Below are 18,542 nucleotides of genomic sequence, written 5' to 3'. Positions count from 1 at the left end.
ATAAGCCCATCAAAATCAGTAATTTCTGATGTAAGCGGTTTCTTTAAAGCAAAGAAAAGAATGCCAACTATCACTGCTTTTTCTCAGTACTCTACTAGAGGTCCGTCCTGACCAATGGAGTTCCATAAGAAAGAAACAGAACTAAAAAGACTGGAAAGGAAGGAATAAAACTGACATTCTCAGATGAGATAATGATCTACCAAGAAAATTCAAAACAATCTAGACACTGTTAGAAATAAAGAAAGTTAAGCAAGGTGGCTATCTAATAGATATCAACAACAACAAAAAACTAATAAATCTAACAAAAGATGTACAACATCCAGATGCAGAAAATTACGAGGCTGTCTTCCAAGACATGAAAGATAAGTACAGCAATTTCACATTCATCTATAAGACACAAAAATACAACAATATAATTCTCTCCAAACTGATCTATAAGTCCAATGCAATTGTAATCAAGATTTTTCAAGGAACTGGACAGGATGATTCTAAAATTTATACTGATTAGTAAAAGTCCAAGAATACCCAACATTCCTAAAGAATAATAAGGCGCTATACCAAATACCAAGATTTACTATAATGCTATAAAAATTAAACATAGTATGGAATGACTATAGTAATGGGCAACTGATCAATGAAGAGAAGAAAAAAATGAGAAACAGATCCATGCAAACTTGACATATGACAATGGCAGAATTGCAGATCCATGGGGAAAGCAAGGATATTCAATAAATAGGGCTGAAACTATTGGAATATGAAACTGGAATTATACCTTCAGCATACACAAGGAGACTTAAGAGTGAAAAGTAAAACATAACTTTTAGGAGAAAATAAAGGAGATTGTTACAAACTCAAAGAAGGGGACTATTTTCACAAATCATACTTTTCAAACTGCCAACATTTTATAAAAATTAATAAATGAAACACATTAAAATAAGAATTTCCATTCACTAAGACACCATTTAAAAAAAGAAGATCAGCTACAAACGGAGAGAAGATAATTATTATAAACACTAAAGAATTAGTATCCCCAAAAAAAGAATGCTTAAAAATCAACAGAAAAACAGCCTAACAGAAAAAAGGACCAAAGATAAAACAAACATATCACAGGAAAATAAAAAAGGTAAGTGGTGAATAAACACATAAGAAGATGTTCAACCACATGAGAAATTGGGGAAATGCAAATTAAGGCCACAATGAATTACCACTTTACACCCCCTAGACTGCAAACAATTCAGAAGCCCCATTACGCCAGTGTTGGTAAGGATATGTAACATGTATTCTTATGCACTGCTAATGGGAATGTAAGCACGTACAACTATCATTGTAACAACTGGTCACCATCATTAAAAGTTGATCATGTGCACTTCCTAAGACCCGGCACCAAGAAACATGTACAGAAGTGCTCACAGTATCACTGCTGTTAAATAATTAAGGGAAGGAGGGTGGAAGGCAGGAAAAGAAAGGAGAAGACAAGGAAGGGGAGGAATAAAAGAACCAACCAGCAATCCAGCAATTAGAGAATGGATACATAATGGTATATTCCTGAAAAGGAACTGCATATGCATTTAACAGTGAAAATGAGAGGTCTACAACTATTGATCTACAGCTACTGATATATGCAAAACATGAACATATCTCATGAGATGAACTGAAATATGAAATACAGTATTCAAAGAAATAGACAAGCCACAGAAAACTATATCCAATGATATACTTTTAAAGCTCAAAAATAAGCAATGTTATACAGTATATTAGAGATATACACATATATAATAAATCTTTTTTTAATCAAAAGAATGATACACAACTCAAGATAGTGGTTAACTGGAAGGGACAAGGGTCAGGATATAGAAGAGAATATCAAAAGTAGCTTTGAAAAATGTTCTGATTCTTAAGCTGGGAAGCATGTTCATGCAGATTTATTTAAAATTATTCTTCATCATTTACACATACAGTAGATATCAAATATTATAAAAGGTAAATATCCTCTAATTTGTCAGGATATTAATGTTTCAAAGATTTTAAAATATATTAAAAATATTATAATATTAAAAATAGTAAAAACTCAGACACCAATATAATTCATATTTCCAAATAGTAATTTTAATTTCTCTGCTTAGGATTAAGACCATATACATTTATGTTCTTTAACATTAAATATGTATTTTAAGGATCAGTATGACTTAAACGCTGGAACAGTATGACTTAAACGTTGGAACATATTTTAAGCTTACCATAATAAAAGTTCTCTGTATTAAATAGTAAATACATAATTTTCAAAATAATGAAGGAAAATTAATTTATAAAGAATTTTTACCCAGATAACTTTTTTTCGTCTGTAAATTAGGAAAAGGGCATCTTACTCAATTTTCATAGGAGGAACACCTCAATAAAGTGAGCTACAAGGAGCAAGGTTTGAGCACCTGAATGTTTAAAATGGCTTAAGTTAAAGAATTCAGTAAAAGGGAGTGAATAAGAATTTACAGTTGTAAAGAAATGGAAAATTTTCTCAAGCATTCCCACACATTTCATTAAGAAAGATTTAAAATAAAAAAAAACAGTCTCCATATGCACATAAAATATTCACACACATTATGGAAACCCCTTACTTTTTCAGTCTGAAGTAAGCTGATGCTCTGTTTGTTGGCAACACGGGATTATATGGATCAGCATCCATGCCTTTGCTGTAGCACTCAATAGCCTCATCATATTTCCCTTGTTTGAAGTATTTATTGCCCTGTAAAAGCATACAACTCAGATGTACACTGACACAGAATTCCAGAGCTACTTTCTTTCATTATTCATCTCTTCCTATCTCATTAGCCATGTAATTAAGGCTAATGGTCATAGTTTGGGCCCAATCCAAGAGCCCTGGCAGAAAAACGAGTAAAATACCTAGCATTAAATACTTTTATTCACAATAACCCACAGAAATGCAACAAAAGAAAGGCATCAAGATAAATTTTAATCTGCAAAGAGTGCCACCTCTTTAAAAAGCAATATAGCCAGTTTAACAATAAAGAGACATTTAAAAAAAAAAAAAAAAACAATAAAGAGACATTTTTCAGGGAGATGTCATATGTTCCAAAATGCAACCAAAGACAGTCTGTGATATGGAGTAGGGGGATACAACATCCGTGTCAAGAATCACACGCTGATCTGATTAGTACTTCAGTCTACTACTTAAAGCCCTGGAACAACTCTCTGTACACTCCAAGTACTTTACATATAATAATTCATTTAGTTTTAAATAATTATTATTTAAATAATAATTTAAGTAATTATTACAATAATACTAATCTTACTTTACAGATAAGAAGACTGAGTACATACAGGCCATTTAAAAGACCTTGTCACCGGACTTGAACCTAGATAATCTGGTTTCAGAGCACACACTCCTAACCACTACGCTATACTGCCTCCTGATAGGGATATAGCCAAAAACAACTTGAACACCCACTAAATTACACTGTAGAAATCTTGGGGGCCACATGATTTTCTACAAATCCTGCCTACCTGAAGGAACCAACAGTAACCTAAAGAGTACCTTTTCTTTTAGAGCAAGAGCCTTTTGTGAATCTACATGAATCCCATCTTCTTCTGACTCGGATTCTTGAGACACAGAATCATGGGTACTCTCTTCTTTGTCAAGTTCATCAAGGATACTATCCTGAAATCAAAAGTAGGGGAACAGTGTCATAATTAAATGACCATTAAAAGAAAAGATATACTGCCCCCCAAAAAAAAGAACATTCAACAGAACTTAAGCTTTTACAACCTAAGGACTTAAAGGCCTATAAAAACAATCCAAATAACTTCTCATTATTAAGAGTTAATTCAGAAAAAAGGATATTCTTATTTAGAAAACCAAGATCCAAACCACTTACACAATCTGATTTTGAACTCATATAAAGTAGACTAAGTCTACAAACCACCCCTAAATCACAAACTATTAGCAGCAAACTACTGTTGTTTTATATAAGAAAAGTTTTATCTAAAAACCTTTTTTTTTCTTCTGATTTTTAAAACAACAAAAACTGCTTGCAAAGTACAATTAACTCCTGATTCTCACAGCAACCTATGAGGGTAGATATAATTATCCATGTTTTTCACTTGAAAAGCTTGAGAAATAAAAGTTAGCAAACTCACTCAGGGTCACTCAGCTAGGAAGTGGCCAAATGAGGATCTGAACCCAAGCAGTCTGCCTCCTCCAAGGACCTCTCAATAACTAGGTTATACTGTTTATCAATGTATTCTGAAATATAGCTGATTATCAAAGAAAATATACAACATGCTCGTCCAGCAATTTCAAATCTCTTTGGACTCAGACATTCCTTTCACGGTAATAAATCATTTCATGGACTGCATCAGTATTTTTTTAAACTATTTTTTTTAGTATGCATGCATGCATGCTCAGTTGCTTCAGTCGTGTCCAACTCTTTGCGACCTCACAGATTGTAGCCCACCTGGCCTCTCATTGATGGGGATTCTCCAGGTAAGAATACTGGAGAGGGTTGCCATGCCCTCCTTCAGGGGATCTTCTCGACCCAGAGATAGAACCCATGTCTCATGTTTCCTGCACTAGCAGGCAGGTTCTTTACCACTAGCATCACTATATATAATAAAAGAATGATTTTCAGTAAGAATTTTTTTTTTGCCATGACATATGGCTTGCAGAAACTCAATTCCCCAGCCAGGAATTGAACCTGGGCCACAGCAGTGGAAGCTCAGAATCCCAGGCAACCAGGGAATGCCTGAGTAAGAAATTTTAAACCAATGAGAATTAAATAGTTCACTGCTGCTGCTGCTGCTAAGTCGCTTCAGTCGTGTCCGACTCGGTGCGACCCCAGAGACGGCAGCCCACCAGGCTCCCCCATCGCTGGGATTCTCCAGGCAAGAACACTGGAGTGGGTTGCCATTTCCTTCTCCAATTCATGAAAGGGAAAAGGGAAAGTGAAGTCGCTCAGTCATGTCCAACTCTTAGCGACCCCATGGACTGCAGCTTACCAGGCCCCTCTGTCCACGGGATTTTCCAGGCAAGAGTACTAGAGTGGGGTGCCATTGCCTTCTCCAAAAGCTCATATAAACAAACACTTTACTATATAAATAAAATCCTTTCTTTTACAAGTTATTACTATTCTAAATAATTTATGTAAGAAAAAAATTGTTGATAAATTTTAAAATGAAATAAGATCTGTGCTTAGTTTCATTAAATAAATGAATATTAAAAGATGGGACTGAGTGACTTTCCTGGCAGTCCAGTGACTCCACGCTTCCACTGTTGGGGTCAGGGAACTAAGATCCTGCCTGTCGCACAGCGCAGCCAAAAAAAATTTAAAAACAACAGCAAAATAACCAAAACAAAACAAAAAGATGGACTGAAAAGCAGCTATGGGTTTTAGCATAAAGATTCTAGAAATAGCACCAAAAAAAAGAAAAAAGTAATAGAAATACCACCAGCCTACCAATATGAAAGCCAAGACTGTCCAACCCTCCTACACTGACACGTGTAGAAAACTAACGGCAGCAGAACACCAAGGCCACTGCTCACATGTGAACTTGCATGGAGTGGTAAGTAAACAGCTATATCTTTTACAGATACAATAAAATGACAATGTCAAACAGTGCAGTTCAATCCTGAGTGTACTGGCCACACAGAGCTGGAGTTCAATCAATATCTGTTGAATGAGTAAATGACTGTAGAAAACCACCTCTCTTAGAAATCATCTAACACTGTGCCTTTCAGGAAAGGGCATTATAAGCACATACCAATTTATGAAAAGAATAAGGCTACATAAGAAGAGGCAAAGTTACAAAAAATGAACGGTTCCGTATTTGGAAAACCTTTGGCAATATCTTCTAATGCTAATGCATATATAAACTATGACAGAGGCATAGTACTGATGGTAAACAATTCTCCAACTACACTGTGTCTCATGCGCAGGAGACCAGAAGCATGCAAAACACCAGTCTAGAAAGGTGAAGCCTACCTTCCTGAGATTAAGATGGCCCTACTTTTATTGTCAAGCAGCCCTAACCTAAGACCAGACACAAAGGCATTCTCTTAACCATTATTCAACAGGTCCTTCAGCCTATTTAAAAAAAAAAAAGATACTGGTAGAGTCTTTCTTTTCTTATATTATTACTGTGTCAGAATTCTAGCCGTTTAGGGGTTAGAGATGGTGAGGAGGAAGGAGGTGAGTGCAACTATGAACGGATAAAACAAAAGAGATCTTTCTGGTGACGCAATGGTGGTTACCTAAATCCATAGGTCAAAAATGCCACAGAACTATACACACATTGTACCAATGTCAATTTCCTGGTTTTGATACTGTACTATAGGTAGAGCTTTCCTGGTGGCTCAGACGGTAAAGAATCTGCCAGCAATGCAGGAGACCCAGGTTCAATCCCCAGGTCGGGAAGATCCCCTAGAGAAGGAAATGGCAACCCATTCCAGTATTCTTGCCTGGAGAATTCCATGGACAGAGGAGCTCAGTGGACTATAATCCATGGGGTCACAAAGAGTTGGACAAAACTGAGCGACTAAAACACATAGCTAAATAAGATGTAACCATTAAAGAAAACTGGGTGAAGAGTTCACTAGACCCCTATGTACTATTGTTGTTTTTTAGTTGCTAAATTGTGTCCAACTCTTCTGCAACCCCATGAATGGTAGTCCGCCAGGCTCCTCTGTTCATGGGATTTCCCAGGCAAGGATACTGCAGTGAGCTGCATTTCCTTCTCCAGGGGATCTTCCTGACCCAGGGATCAAACTCGCATCCCCTGAACTGTAGGCGGACTCTACCACTGAGCCACCAAGGAAGCCCCTTCTATGTACTATCCATGCAAAAAAAAGAAAAAATACGAAAAAAGAATCCAGCTGTTTTAGCCATTATTTACTGAAAGAGGGCCATAGGAGAACAGAAAAGTTAATTGAAGAGCTATGTATTTAAGTTTTTATTCCACACAAAATAGTCTATAAGACACAGGTCCTAAGAACTTTACATTGTTTTTCATTTAATCCATGACTCTCACCTAACTCCAAGAATATTTTACTCAAAGACTAAGAACATAATCAGATTAACTTACCACATCAAGTTTTGCCCATGCCTCATAATCATAAGATTTTATCCTGTTTTTTGTGTTTTCATCTTTGGTTTTTTTAGATGACTCTTTAACTTTGCCTTTCTTCTTTTTCCTAAAATTCCCATTTCGAATAGGAGGTAAATTCTAGGAAGGGAAAACAACACGTTTTGAGACAGCTCTATTACTTTTCTGTGTAACTAGTGATGTTTAAAACTCTCACTGAAGGATATTTTCAAGTAAAAGTCATGTGAGTTTAGTTTTCAAGTGGTTAGAAATATCAATTCATTCATTTCTAATAAACTTATCCCTGAAAAATTTAATTCATCCTTCAACAAATACTGAACATTGTTTAGTCACAAGAAAAATATTATCCAGAAATTTTAATTATACACTTAATTTGCAATCCTAAATTCAAAATTCAAAAACTGCTTGACCTTCAGCCTTAATACAATGATTTAGCAACAGTACAATGGCAAACCAAACCGCCTCCACATTACAAACAGTATGAAAAAGCTGTCCACATCTGAATGTACTGTCTTAAGAAAACTGTTCGGTTGAGTCTAGGTATTCTCTGTGTTTAGGGCAATACTGTATGTTAATATATCATTAAGTATATAATTATATATGATATATACACAAGCCTGCCTATTTTATGATGCTATTCATTTACCTTAAACATTATCACATGGTCTTCCTCTAACTATGGACTAAGCCTTAAAAATGTCCTAATATATTGGTAGTTAATACAATTATCACAAAGACTTTTAATAGTAGAATTTTTCAAAATGTTGACAGTAAATAAATGAGTTTCCCTGGATGCTAAAGTAGGAATTTAATTAAGAAATTTACCTCTTCAGGAACACCATTCTGTCTTCTAAGTTCCATATCCTTTTGTTTAATATCTTTCTCCCAGTTTTCTAAATCCCTCATAAAGTCTTGTAACTCTTCTGCATTTTGTTTCACTTGCAGTTGTAATTCAATTGCTTTGCTTGTTGAAGCCATTATGGCCTGCAGTTTTGACCGACCAATCTCTGAAAAGAATTAAATAGAATTATTTGATTTTATTTTTTTTTAAAGCTAGCTAATTAGTGATTTTTACCTCTTCATAAATGGCGAAGATACATGTAAAGAAAGGAACTTAAAATGATGCAGAAAAAAATATCAATATATTATGTTTTAAATGAGTCAATCAATGTTTGCTGAATAATCAAATGTAAAACAAACAGAAAACTTTGGGCATCCCTGCAATGTGAACGAAAGGCGATACAGAGGAAATTACTGAAATTAGCAAACAGCCTATGGTAGCAGATTGGCTGCACATCTCCAGAGTTTATAAATTTAGCCAATTACCTCCTTTACTCCTTTTCCTTTCAACATTTATTGAACTTTGACTGGTGGCTCATATGGTAAAGTGTCTGCCTACAGTGTGGGAGACCTAGATTCGATCCCTGCGTTGGGAAGATCCCCTGGAGAAGGAAACAGCAACCCACTCCAGTCCTCTTGCCTGGAAAATCCCATGGATGGAGGAGCCTGGTGGGCTACAGTCCATGGGGTCACAAAGAGTCGGACACAACTGAGTAACTTCGCTTTGGCTATGTGTTAAGCCCTATATTAAGATTTAGGGATGCAAAAACAAGACAAGGTCCCTGCTCTAGTGAAGAAGAAAATAATCAAAGTACTGAGTGACAAAATATTATGCAAGGCAGGACTTCTCAACCTTGGGACCACTGACGTTTTGGGCCAGATAATTCTTTGCGGTAGGTCAGCTGTCCTGTGCAATTGTAGGATGGTTGGCAGCATCCCCAGCTTCTACTAGCTAGATGCCAGTATTACTCCTTTCCCTCTGGACTATGACAACCAAAAATGTCTTGAGATAGTGTCAAATGTACCCTGGGAAGCATAAAAACCCCTGGTTGAGAACTGCTGTGCTACAGGTATATACAGATGCTACAGAACTGACCACAGAGGACAGGTATAAATCAGATGGAAGGGTGGTAGGTTTAAGGAAAGAGTCACCAGAGCTGCTGCAATTTAGCCATGTTTCAAAAGGGGCCAGTCAAGTGATTAACGTGGAGGAGTGGGCAGGCAGAATGAGGGACTAGGAGGGAGAAGGACGGAAGAGAAGGCTAAGGAGGAGGATGGGACAGTTCGTGAAATGCCAGGCCATGAGATGTGACCAATGATCTGAAAGCCACGGGAAACATTAAGGTGGTAAAATAAAAGGGACATGATAATTCATTAGACTGAGAAGTTGGGGAGCAGAGAAGGACTCAAAGTCTTAGATTTCTGGTTTGGGAGCCTGGTAAGATTAGTAGTACCATTTTGAGTCAGGAATCATAATTTCAAAAGGAAAAGAGGTTTCAGCATGGCAGAACAAGTGCAAAGATAGATTTTTTTTTTCAGTTTGGCATAAACTGATTTTGAGTTCTTATGAGATGTCAGGACACAGTAGGTAGTTACAGACGCCTAGAAATGTAAATTCAGGTGTCACTAGCATAAGGGCAGAAGCTCCAATCATGAGATTTGGACATGTTTAATTACTGTGACAGTGGGGGGTAGGAAAGAGAAGGGATCTACAGAACATTAATATCTAGGGAACAAACAGAGGAAGAAATGCCAACACTAAAACTCAGGCAGTGGCATCTAGAGAGCTGGAAGGAAAACCTGGAGCTACTGTCACAGAAGAGAATTTTCATGAGTTCAAGAAGGCCACAGAGGTCATATGTGGGAAATAAAGTACATTGTATTTAGTCATTTAAAGATTATCGTCTAGTCAAGGCTATGGTTTTTCCAGTGGTCATGTATGGATGTGAGAGTTGGACTGTGAAGAAAGCTGAGCGCCGAAGAATAGATGTTTTTGAACTGTGGTGTTGGAGAAGACTCTTGAGAATCCCTTGGACTGCAAGGAGATACAACCAGTCCATTCTAAAGGAAATCAATCCTGGGTGTTCATTGGAGGGACTGATGCTAAAGCTGAAACTCCAATACTTTGGCCACCTCATGCGACGAGTTGACTCACTGGAAAAGACTCTGATGCTGGGAGGGATTGGGGGCGGGAGGAGAAGGGGACGACAGAGAATGAGATGGATGGATGGCATCACCGACTCGATGGACATGAGTTTGAGTGAACTCCGGGAGTTGGTGATGGATAGGGAGGCCTGGCGTGCTGTGATTCATGGGGTCGCAAAGAGTCGGACACGACTGAGCGACTGAACTGAACTGAGAGTTCAACTAAGCCATTTTTTAAAGGATAGAAGTAAAATGAGCTGAATAAATGAGATTATATGGGGATTAGTATTTCATCCTTGATAACCTAAAATTGTGCACCAGTATGGAGGGGAGAGAAACTGAAAAAGAAGATACAGTAAAGTGGATGAGTGATGGGGCAAGGTCCCCAAATATGGGGAGGTGAGGAAGGTTAGGATGGGAGAGATAGAAGAGATTAGAAAAGGGATTCTCCTAAAAGATGTTGGCAACCACAGATAGGTCTTCTGACTCCTTAGCCTTGCCTCAGGAACTAAATTTAAGCTTTTTTCGGGCAGTGCACACGTTTGATCGCTTATGTATATCTCATTAAAAAACAAAACCAGTACAATGCTTTGCCGAGGGGCTCAAACACGCAAATGAAACCGCAGCAAGCCACTGAGATACGTGGGAGGTAGAAACCTGTTCCGTTTTACCCATCATCTTTCGCTCCCACGGAACCTGCGTCCAGGCTGGCAACCAGAAACTTCCAGCGCCTGAGGTAATCACTTCCATACCCAATACGCGGGCGAGCACTGCACACCCACGACTAAGTGGGACGGGCCCCACGCAGGTCTCGGAAGAATGGATCCGCGATCCTGGACCACCGCAAACCGCCGAACGCCCAGAGCAGCAGGGGTCGAGGGGCCGACAGTAAGGCTGACCGTCCAGGCCCAGACTGCTCCGGGCCAGCCCCTCCCGAAACGCGCTCCGGCGCGCCGCTACCTGGACACCGCCGCGCCGCGCCCCCGCGCACGCCCTCGCCCTCTCCGCCTCACGCGGGACCATGGCAGCACCTCTTCCTCACGCCGGGCGACCCCAAAAGCCTCCTCGCTACTGCTGCCCGGGATAACCGCAGAGCCGGCTCACCTCACCAGGCCGTTACCAGCCCCGCTCCCACTGCGTCCGGCCGGCAGCAACTCACGCCGGCCCCGCCTTCCTGGGCTTTCCCACAAGTCCTCGCGCGCTCTCGCCCCGCCCCCTGGAGCCGGGACGGAGCATGCGCAAAAGGTCAGCTACGCTGTGCCCTGCTTCTCAAGGCACAACTGGAGTATCGACAGCTGTGTTAAGGCAGTACTTGCGGCTTTGCCTGCTTCCAGTGTGACCATACTTCACAGTTGCTGCTGCTGCTGCTAAGTCGCTTCAGTTGTGTCCGACTCTGTGCGACCCCATAGAGGGCAGCCCACCAGGCTCCCCCATCCCTGGGATTCTCCAGGCAAGAACACTGGAGTGGGCTGCCATTTCCTTCTCCAATGCATGAAAGTGAAAAGGGAAAGTGAAGTCGCTCAGTCGTGCCCGACTCTTAGCGATCCCATGGACCGCAGCCTACCAGGCATCTCCGTCCATGGGATTTTCCAGGCAAGAGTACTGGAGTGGAGTGCCATTGCCTTCTCCTCTTTAATGGATAGAAGAAATTAAAAATACAGTGAGTGCCAAAGGCATGAAGCATCTATCTAATGAGATATCTGATGAGTTCACTGCTAGGGGTAACTGAAATTAATTGACTAACAGTCTTCATATTCCATGTGATTGGTGAGAAAATACTATGCGAGTATAAAATTACCAGGTGGTGCTAGTGGTAAAGAATACGCCTGCCAATGCAGGAGACGTAAGAGATGCAGGTTCGATCCCTGAGTTGGGAAGATCCCCTGGAGGAGGGCATGGCACCCCACTCCAGTATTCTTCCCTGGAGAATCCAATAGACAGATAAGCCTGGTGAACTCCAGTCCATAGGGTCCCAAAGAGTCAGACACAACTACAGTGACCCAACAGGCATGCACGCACACATTTGGATGGAACTACAGAATCACTAGTGGTAGTAGAAAGCCCAGAAGGAGAAATTCACAAAGAGTTAGGGGCTTCACAGTAGGTAATACCAAAAATGAAAGATCATCCTAACTAGCTTTGATTCCCCAAATAATAATGCCTTGAAATATTTCCTTAGATTTTCCTCAATTTTGTCTCTAATATTTTTGCCTTGCTGTGTGTGATGGTATTTTACAACCTTTGTATGATAATCATATGAGAAAGTTACCCCTTGTCTACCATGAACAGGCTATGTAAACTGGTAACTCTAGCAATTTTTTTTTTAAGTTCTTACATGTGGCAAACGAGTTTTCCAGTCTGACTGCATTGCACCTTTACAAGTAAACTCTTTCTAACCGAGTCTGGGTCTTTCTTGGATGTGTGTCAGTATTAAGGTCAGTCATTAGATTTCCCCTGGCCACAGAGAAAAAAAGAATATGAAACTTTTAATATTTCATTCTCCTATTTCCTGAGTGAGTGAGCTTTCACTTTTCATAGCAACTCAAATTATAAAACAAAAATAATTTTAAAAGAAGCAAAACAACCTTTTTGTTGAAAGAAGCAAAGCTTTCTGTTTGAAATAGCCCTCAACGAGGGATGGAACCCATGCCCCCTTCAGTGGCTGCTTGCAGTCCTAACCACTAGACCACTAGGGAAGTCCCAAAGCAACTGTGTTTTTAAAAATTAATTCTGGCAGAGTCAACTGAGAGAGAAGGGGGACAGCTGGCTGCTCTAGTAAAACATCATAGATTCTCTCACATCTCTCTCTCTCTCAAGTAACATGATAATCAGTTGCTGGGCAAGTATAGAATCAAAGCGAGAGGACTTAGTCAAATAGTCTTGATGGCCCCCACCATCACCTAACCCTGAAGCTTCCACTGTCCTGCAAAAAGCTATGTCTGAATGGCAAGCCTTCCCTCTGCAAGGGAGGTTGAGAGTTTTTCTTAGCAGTCATGTGCTCATCTAAAAACTAAGAATTCAATAAATAAGAAGAAAGAGAGCATTACTGAGAGCAACCAGTACCCTATATTAGATTAAGTGTTAAGTATTCATCAAAAGAATAGTGAATGAATAAATTAGTCCATACTGTGAGAAATCCAGTATGTTCTCTGTAACCTGAGGAGAAGGGCTGAATTCTGAAATACTGATTCTGCCACTTACTGAAAATGTGATCTGAATGTATCTGTACATTGAGGCTTAATCTAAATTAAAATCAAGATAAAAATACTACTAGAGTGAGAAAGCATATGTAATCAGCCTACTTAGCATAATTTGGGACATGGTAAGAGCTTAACAAATGTTTCCTGTCCCTCCCGCCTGCAAAGGTAAAATCCAGACCCTGGGATTGAATAACTTTCCCCTGCATCTCTCCCTGTCTCCCACTTGACTACCTGGAAGACCTCTGAAGAGGTCTCTAAGGAGCACAAGTTCTAGGTATCAGGTGATAAAGGTTAAGGTTGATAGCAAGGAAGGTAAACTGCTTATCCAAGAGCAAAATGATATCTGTATAATAAGGGTTTATTCATTGGAAGGACTGATGCTGAAGCTGAATGAAGCTCCAATACTTTGGCCACCTAATGCAAAGAGCCAACTCATTAGAAAAGACTGATGCTGGGAAAGATTGAAGGTAGCAGGAGAAAGGGATGACAGAGGACACGATGGTTGGATGGTATCACCAATTCAATGGACATGAGTTTGGGCAAGCTCCAGGAGATGGTGAAAGACAGGGAGACCTGGAGTGCTGCAGTTCATGGGATCACAAAGAGTCAGACACGACTGAGCAACTGAACAACAACAATAATAAGGAAGACAAGTAAGAATTATTAGAAGGAATAAGCATGCTATTTTATTTTGCTTGTCTCACAACAATGGTCACATTATCCCCATTCTGATAAGGACACTGACCTGAATAATTAAGGAATTTTCCCAAATAATCAGCAAGTGATGGAGGCTGGTGAGTCAGATCTGGGCAGTCTGACATTAGAGCTGGCCTCTGTGACCCCCTGTTCTGTCCCCAGTCTTGTTCATTTGACTGTGAGTGCCCCTGAGGAAGGGTAAGAGGAGGCCGTGTTATCCACCTGTACTCTGTAACTTACCTGAGGCACTCCTCAATACCTGGCATATTCCTAGCACCTGTGGCCTAAATAACATGTTCACAGGTGAGAAGTCTCCTTGTGTCTCTCTGGCACTTCCCCCTCCCTCAGCTTGGTCAGCCTTTGCAACCACAAAAGCTGCGTCCAGAGGCACCCTTATGTTCCCTGCATACATGGTCAAGGGGCTGGTTATCAGGACCAGGAGCCACCAGTCTCCATTTACCCCCTCATAATCTATGTGCAATGCTCCTTCCACTTGTTTTTAAGACTTTATATTTTGAGAGCAGTTTTGGGCTTACAATAAAATTAAGAGAAACGTAGGGAAAGTCTCATGTCTACTCGAAGAAGGTGGTCTTTGCCCCTCCCCCTTTCCTTGGCTATAAAAGTGTAGTCTACTTAGACCTTGGAGCAGAGCTCCCTTGCCTGCATGCTTGCATCTCCTCCAAGAATCCTATATTAATAAATCTACTTCTTGCCAAAAAATAATAAATGTACAGAGATTTGCATATACTCCTTGTCCCCCAAATATGCGTAGCCCTCCCCTTTTATCAGCATCACTCACCAGAATGGAAAAAAAAATTTTTTTACCAAGTATGAACCTACATTGACACATCATAGTCACCCAGAATCCATAATTTAGCTAAGGGTCCACTCTGGTGTTTGTTATACAGTGGGTTTGGACAAATGACTAACAACTATATACCTATGGTTATAATACCGTACAGAGTGTTTTCACTGTCCTAAAAATCCTCTGTGCTCCACATATTCATCTCTCCCCCCCAATGACTATTGATCATTTTTACTGTCTCCACAGTTTTGTCCTTTCCAGAATGTCAAATAACTGAAATCATATAATATGAAGTCTTCTCAGTTTGACTTCTTTCACTCAGTAATATGAGTTTTAGATTCTTTTCAGGGCTTGATGGCTCATTTCTTTCTAGCTCTGAGTTATATTCTATTGTTGGATGTACCACAGTTTATTCACCTGCTGAAAGACATCTTGTTTGCTTCCAAGTTTGGGCCATGATGAATGGAACTGTTAAAAACTTCCATGTACATGGTTTTGTGTGGGTAAAAGTTTTCAGTTCCTTTCATAGTACAGTTACCAAGGAGTGCAATTGCTGGATCATATGGTAAGAATATGCTTAGTTTTGTTACAGAATCATCAAGCTATCTTCTAAAATGGCTATACCATTTTGCATTTCCACCAACAATGTCTGAGAGTTCCTGTTCCTCCACATCCTCACCAGCATTTGGTGTTGTCAGTGTTCCAGATTTTGACCATTGTAACAGATGTCTAATGGAAAATGGTGTGTTTTAATTTGCACTTCCCTAACTGGAAAAGACTCTGATGCTGGGAGGGATTAGGGGCAGGAGGAGAAGGGGATAACAGAATGAGGTGGCTGGATGGCATCACCGACTGGATGGACATGAGTTTGAGTGAACTCCGGGAGTTGGTGATAGACAGGGAGGCCTGGTGTGCTGTGGTTCATGGGGTCACAAAGAGTCAGACACGACTGAGCAACTGAACTGAATAACATTTGAGGTGGAGTATCTTTTTATATGCTTATTTGCCATCTATATATCTTCTTTGGCCTGTTGACGGTTGATGTTTTTAACGTCCCATTCTTTAATTGGTTGTTGACTTTTTGTGGAGTCTCAAGAGTTCTTTTCATGTTCTGGATAACAGTCTTTATCAAATGTGTCTTTTGCAAATATTTTCTCCCCATCTGTGACTTGTCTGCTGATTCCCTTGATATTGTCTTTCCCAAAGCAAAAAGATTTTATTTTTAATTGAAGTATAGTTGATTTACAATGTTTCAAATGTACAACAAAGTGATTCAGTTTTTATATATATATAGACACACATATATGAGTTCTTTTTCAGATTCTTTTCTTTTATAGGTTATTACAAGATATTGAACACAGTCCTCTGTGCTATACAATAGAGTCTAAATTCTCAGTTTATCCCTCCTTCCTCACTTCCCCCCTTGGTAACCATGGGGGGTAACCAGGGGGTCACAGAGGCCAGCTCTAATGTCAGACTGCCCAGATCTGACATTTTGTTTTCTATGTCAGACTAGAAACAGACAAAAAGACTGTGAGTCTGTTTCTGTTTTGTAAGTTAGTTCATTTGCATCTTTTTTTAGATTCCAGATATAAGTGATAATATGATTTTTGTCACTGTCTGACTTACTTTACTTAGATTGATAGTTTTTAGGTCTAACTATGTTGCTGCAGATGTCACTATTTCATTCTTTTTTATGAGTAATATTCCAGTGTGTGTGTGTGTCTGTGTGTGTGTATCACACCTTCTTTATCCATTCATCTGTTGATGGACATTTAGGTTGATTCCATGTCTTGGCTATTGTAAATATGCTAACATTGAAGTGCATCTTTTCAAATTAGAATGTTTGTCTTTTCCAGGTATATGCCCAGAAGTAGGATTGCTGGATCATATGGTAGCTCTATTTTTATTTTCTTAACAAACCTCCATGGAGAAGGCAATGGCAACCCACTTCCAGTACTCTTGCCTGGAAAATCCCATGGATGGAGGAGCCTGGTTGGCTGCAGTCTGTGGGGTCGCTAAGGGTCGGACACGACTGAGCGACTTCACTTTCACTTTTCACTTTCACACATTGGAGAAGGCAATGGCAGCCCACTCCGGTGTTCTTGCCTGGAGAATCCCAGGGATGGGGGAGCCTGGTGGGCTTCCGTCTATGGGGTCATGCAGACTCGGACACGACTGAAGCGACTCAGCAGCAGCAGCAGACCTCCATACTCTTCTCCATAGTGGCTGCACCAGTTTCTATCTCTACCATCAGTGTAGAGAGTTTCCTTTTCTCCACACCCTTTTCAGCATTTATTATTTATCGACTTTTTGACAATGGCCTGACTGGTGTGAGGTGATACCTCGTTGTGGTTTTAATTTGCATTTGTCTAATAATTAGTGATGTTGAGCATCTTTTCATGTGCCTCCTGGACATCTAGGATGTCTTCATTGAAGAAATGTTTATATGGGTCTTCTACCCATTTTTTGGATTGGATTGGGGTTTTGGGGGTTTGTTTGCTTGTTTTTTATGTTAAGCTGGTTTTGGGTTTTGGTTTTTATATTGAGATACTTATATATTCTGGAAATTAATCCCTTGTCAGTAGCATCATTTGCAAATATTTTTCTCCCATTCTGTGAGTTGTCTTTTTGTTTTGTTTATGGTTTACTTTGCTGTGCAAAAGCATTTAAGTTTAATTAGGTCCCATTTCTTTATTGTTGCTTTTGTTTCCATTACTCTAGGAAGTGGGTCTCTAAAAAAATATTTCTGCAATTTATGTCAAAGTGTTCTTCCTATGTTTTCCTTTAGGCATTTTATAGTAGCAAGTCTTCCATTTACTCCATGTTGAGTTTATTTTTTATATGGCATTAAAGAATGTTTCAGAGAAGGCAATGGCACCCCACTCCGGTACTCTTGCCTGGAAAATCCCATGGACGGAGGAGCCTGGTAGGCTGCAGTTCATGGGGTTGCTATGAGTCGGACACAACTGAGCGACTTCACTTTCACTTTTCACTTTCATGCATTGGAGAAGGAAATGGCAGCCCACTCCAGTGTTCTTGCCTGGAGAATCCCAGGGATGGGGGAGCCTGGTGGGCTGCTCTCTATGGGGTCGCACAGAGTCGGACATGACTGAAGCAACTTAGCAGCAGCAGCAGCAAAGAATGTTTAATTCGATTCTTTTACGTGCAGCTAAATTCTCCAAGCAAGGCTTTAGCAATACGTGAACAGTGAACTTGCAGATGTTCAAGCTGGTTTTAGAAAAGGCAGAGGAACCAGAGATCAAATTGCCAACATCCGCTGGATCATCGAAAAAGCAAGACGAGTTCCAGAAAAACATCTATTTTTGCTTTATTGACTATGCCAAAGTCTTTGACTGTGTGGATCACAATAAACTGTGGAAAATTCTGAAAGAGATGGGAATACCAGACCACCTGACCTGCCTCTTGAGAAACCTATATGCAGGTCAGGAAGCCACAGTTAGAACTGGACATGAAACAACAAACTGGTTCCAAATAGGAAAAGGAGTACATCAAGGCTGTGTATTGTCACCCTGCTTATTTAACTTCTATGCAGAGTACATCATGAGGAACACTGGGCTGGAAGAAGCACAAGCTGGAATCAAGATTGCCAGGAGAAATATCAATAACCTCAGATATGCAGACGACACCACCCTTATGGCAGAAAGTGAAGAGGAACTAAAAGGCCTCTTGATGAAAATGAAAGAGGAGAGTGGAAAAGTTGGCTTAAAGCTCAACATTCA

At 39.9% G+C, this 18,542-nt stretch overlaps 1 protein-coding gene across 5 annotated transcripts in view; it reads right to left on the bottom strand.

Moving 5' to 3' along the window:
• Nucleotides 1-11,283, bottom strand: part of RPAP3 (RNA polymerase II associated protein 3) — a 34,298-nt gene extending 23,015 nt beyond the window's left edge. Inside the window, exons 1-5 of one of the 5 annotated variants that reach the window (XM_055395202.2) lie at nucleotides 11,203-11,283; nucleotides 7,939-8,120; nucleotides 7,093-7,233; nucleotides 3,551-3,673; nucleotides 2,613-2,740 (exon numbers count right to left, since the gene is read on the bottom strand). In XM_055395202.2, coding sequence (XP_055251177.1) covers nucleotides 2,613-2,740; nucleotides 3,551-3,673; nucleotides 7,093-7,233; nucleotides 7,939-8,091 — 545 coding nt within the window. In that variant the 5' untranslated portion in view covers nucleotides 8,092-8,120; nucleotides 11,203-11,283. Of the gene's footprint in view, nucleotides 1-2,612; nucleotides 2,741-3,550; nucleotides 3,674-7,092; nucleotides 7,234-7,938; nucleotides 8,121-10,850; nucleotides 10,873-11,058 lie in introns of those variants that run through there. The other 4 variants (XM_055395203.2, XM_088836953.1, XM_055395204.2 and 1 more) reach the window with 4 other exon arrangements.
• Between the last annotated feature and the right edge of the window lie 7,259 nt (nucleotides 11,284-18,542).

Source organism: Moschus berezovskii, chromosome 6 (assembly GCF_049115385.1).
Source record: "Moschus berezovskii isolate FMDL1 chromosome 6, NW_MosBer_1.0, whole genome shotgun sequence".
Classification (NCBI taxonomy): Eukaryota; Metazoa; Chordata; class Mammalia; order Artiodactyla; family Moschidae; genus Moschus; species Moschus berezovskii.
The sequence above is the reverse complement of the archived record's forward strand: the minus strand, read 5'-3'. Positions and strand labels throughout refer to the sequence as shown.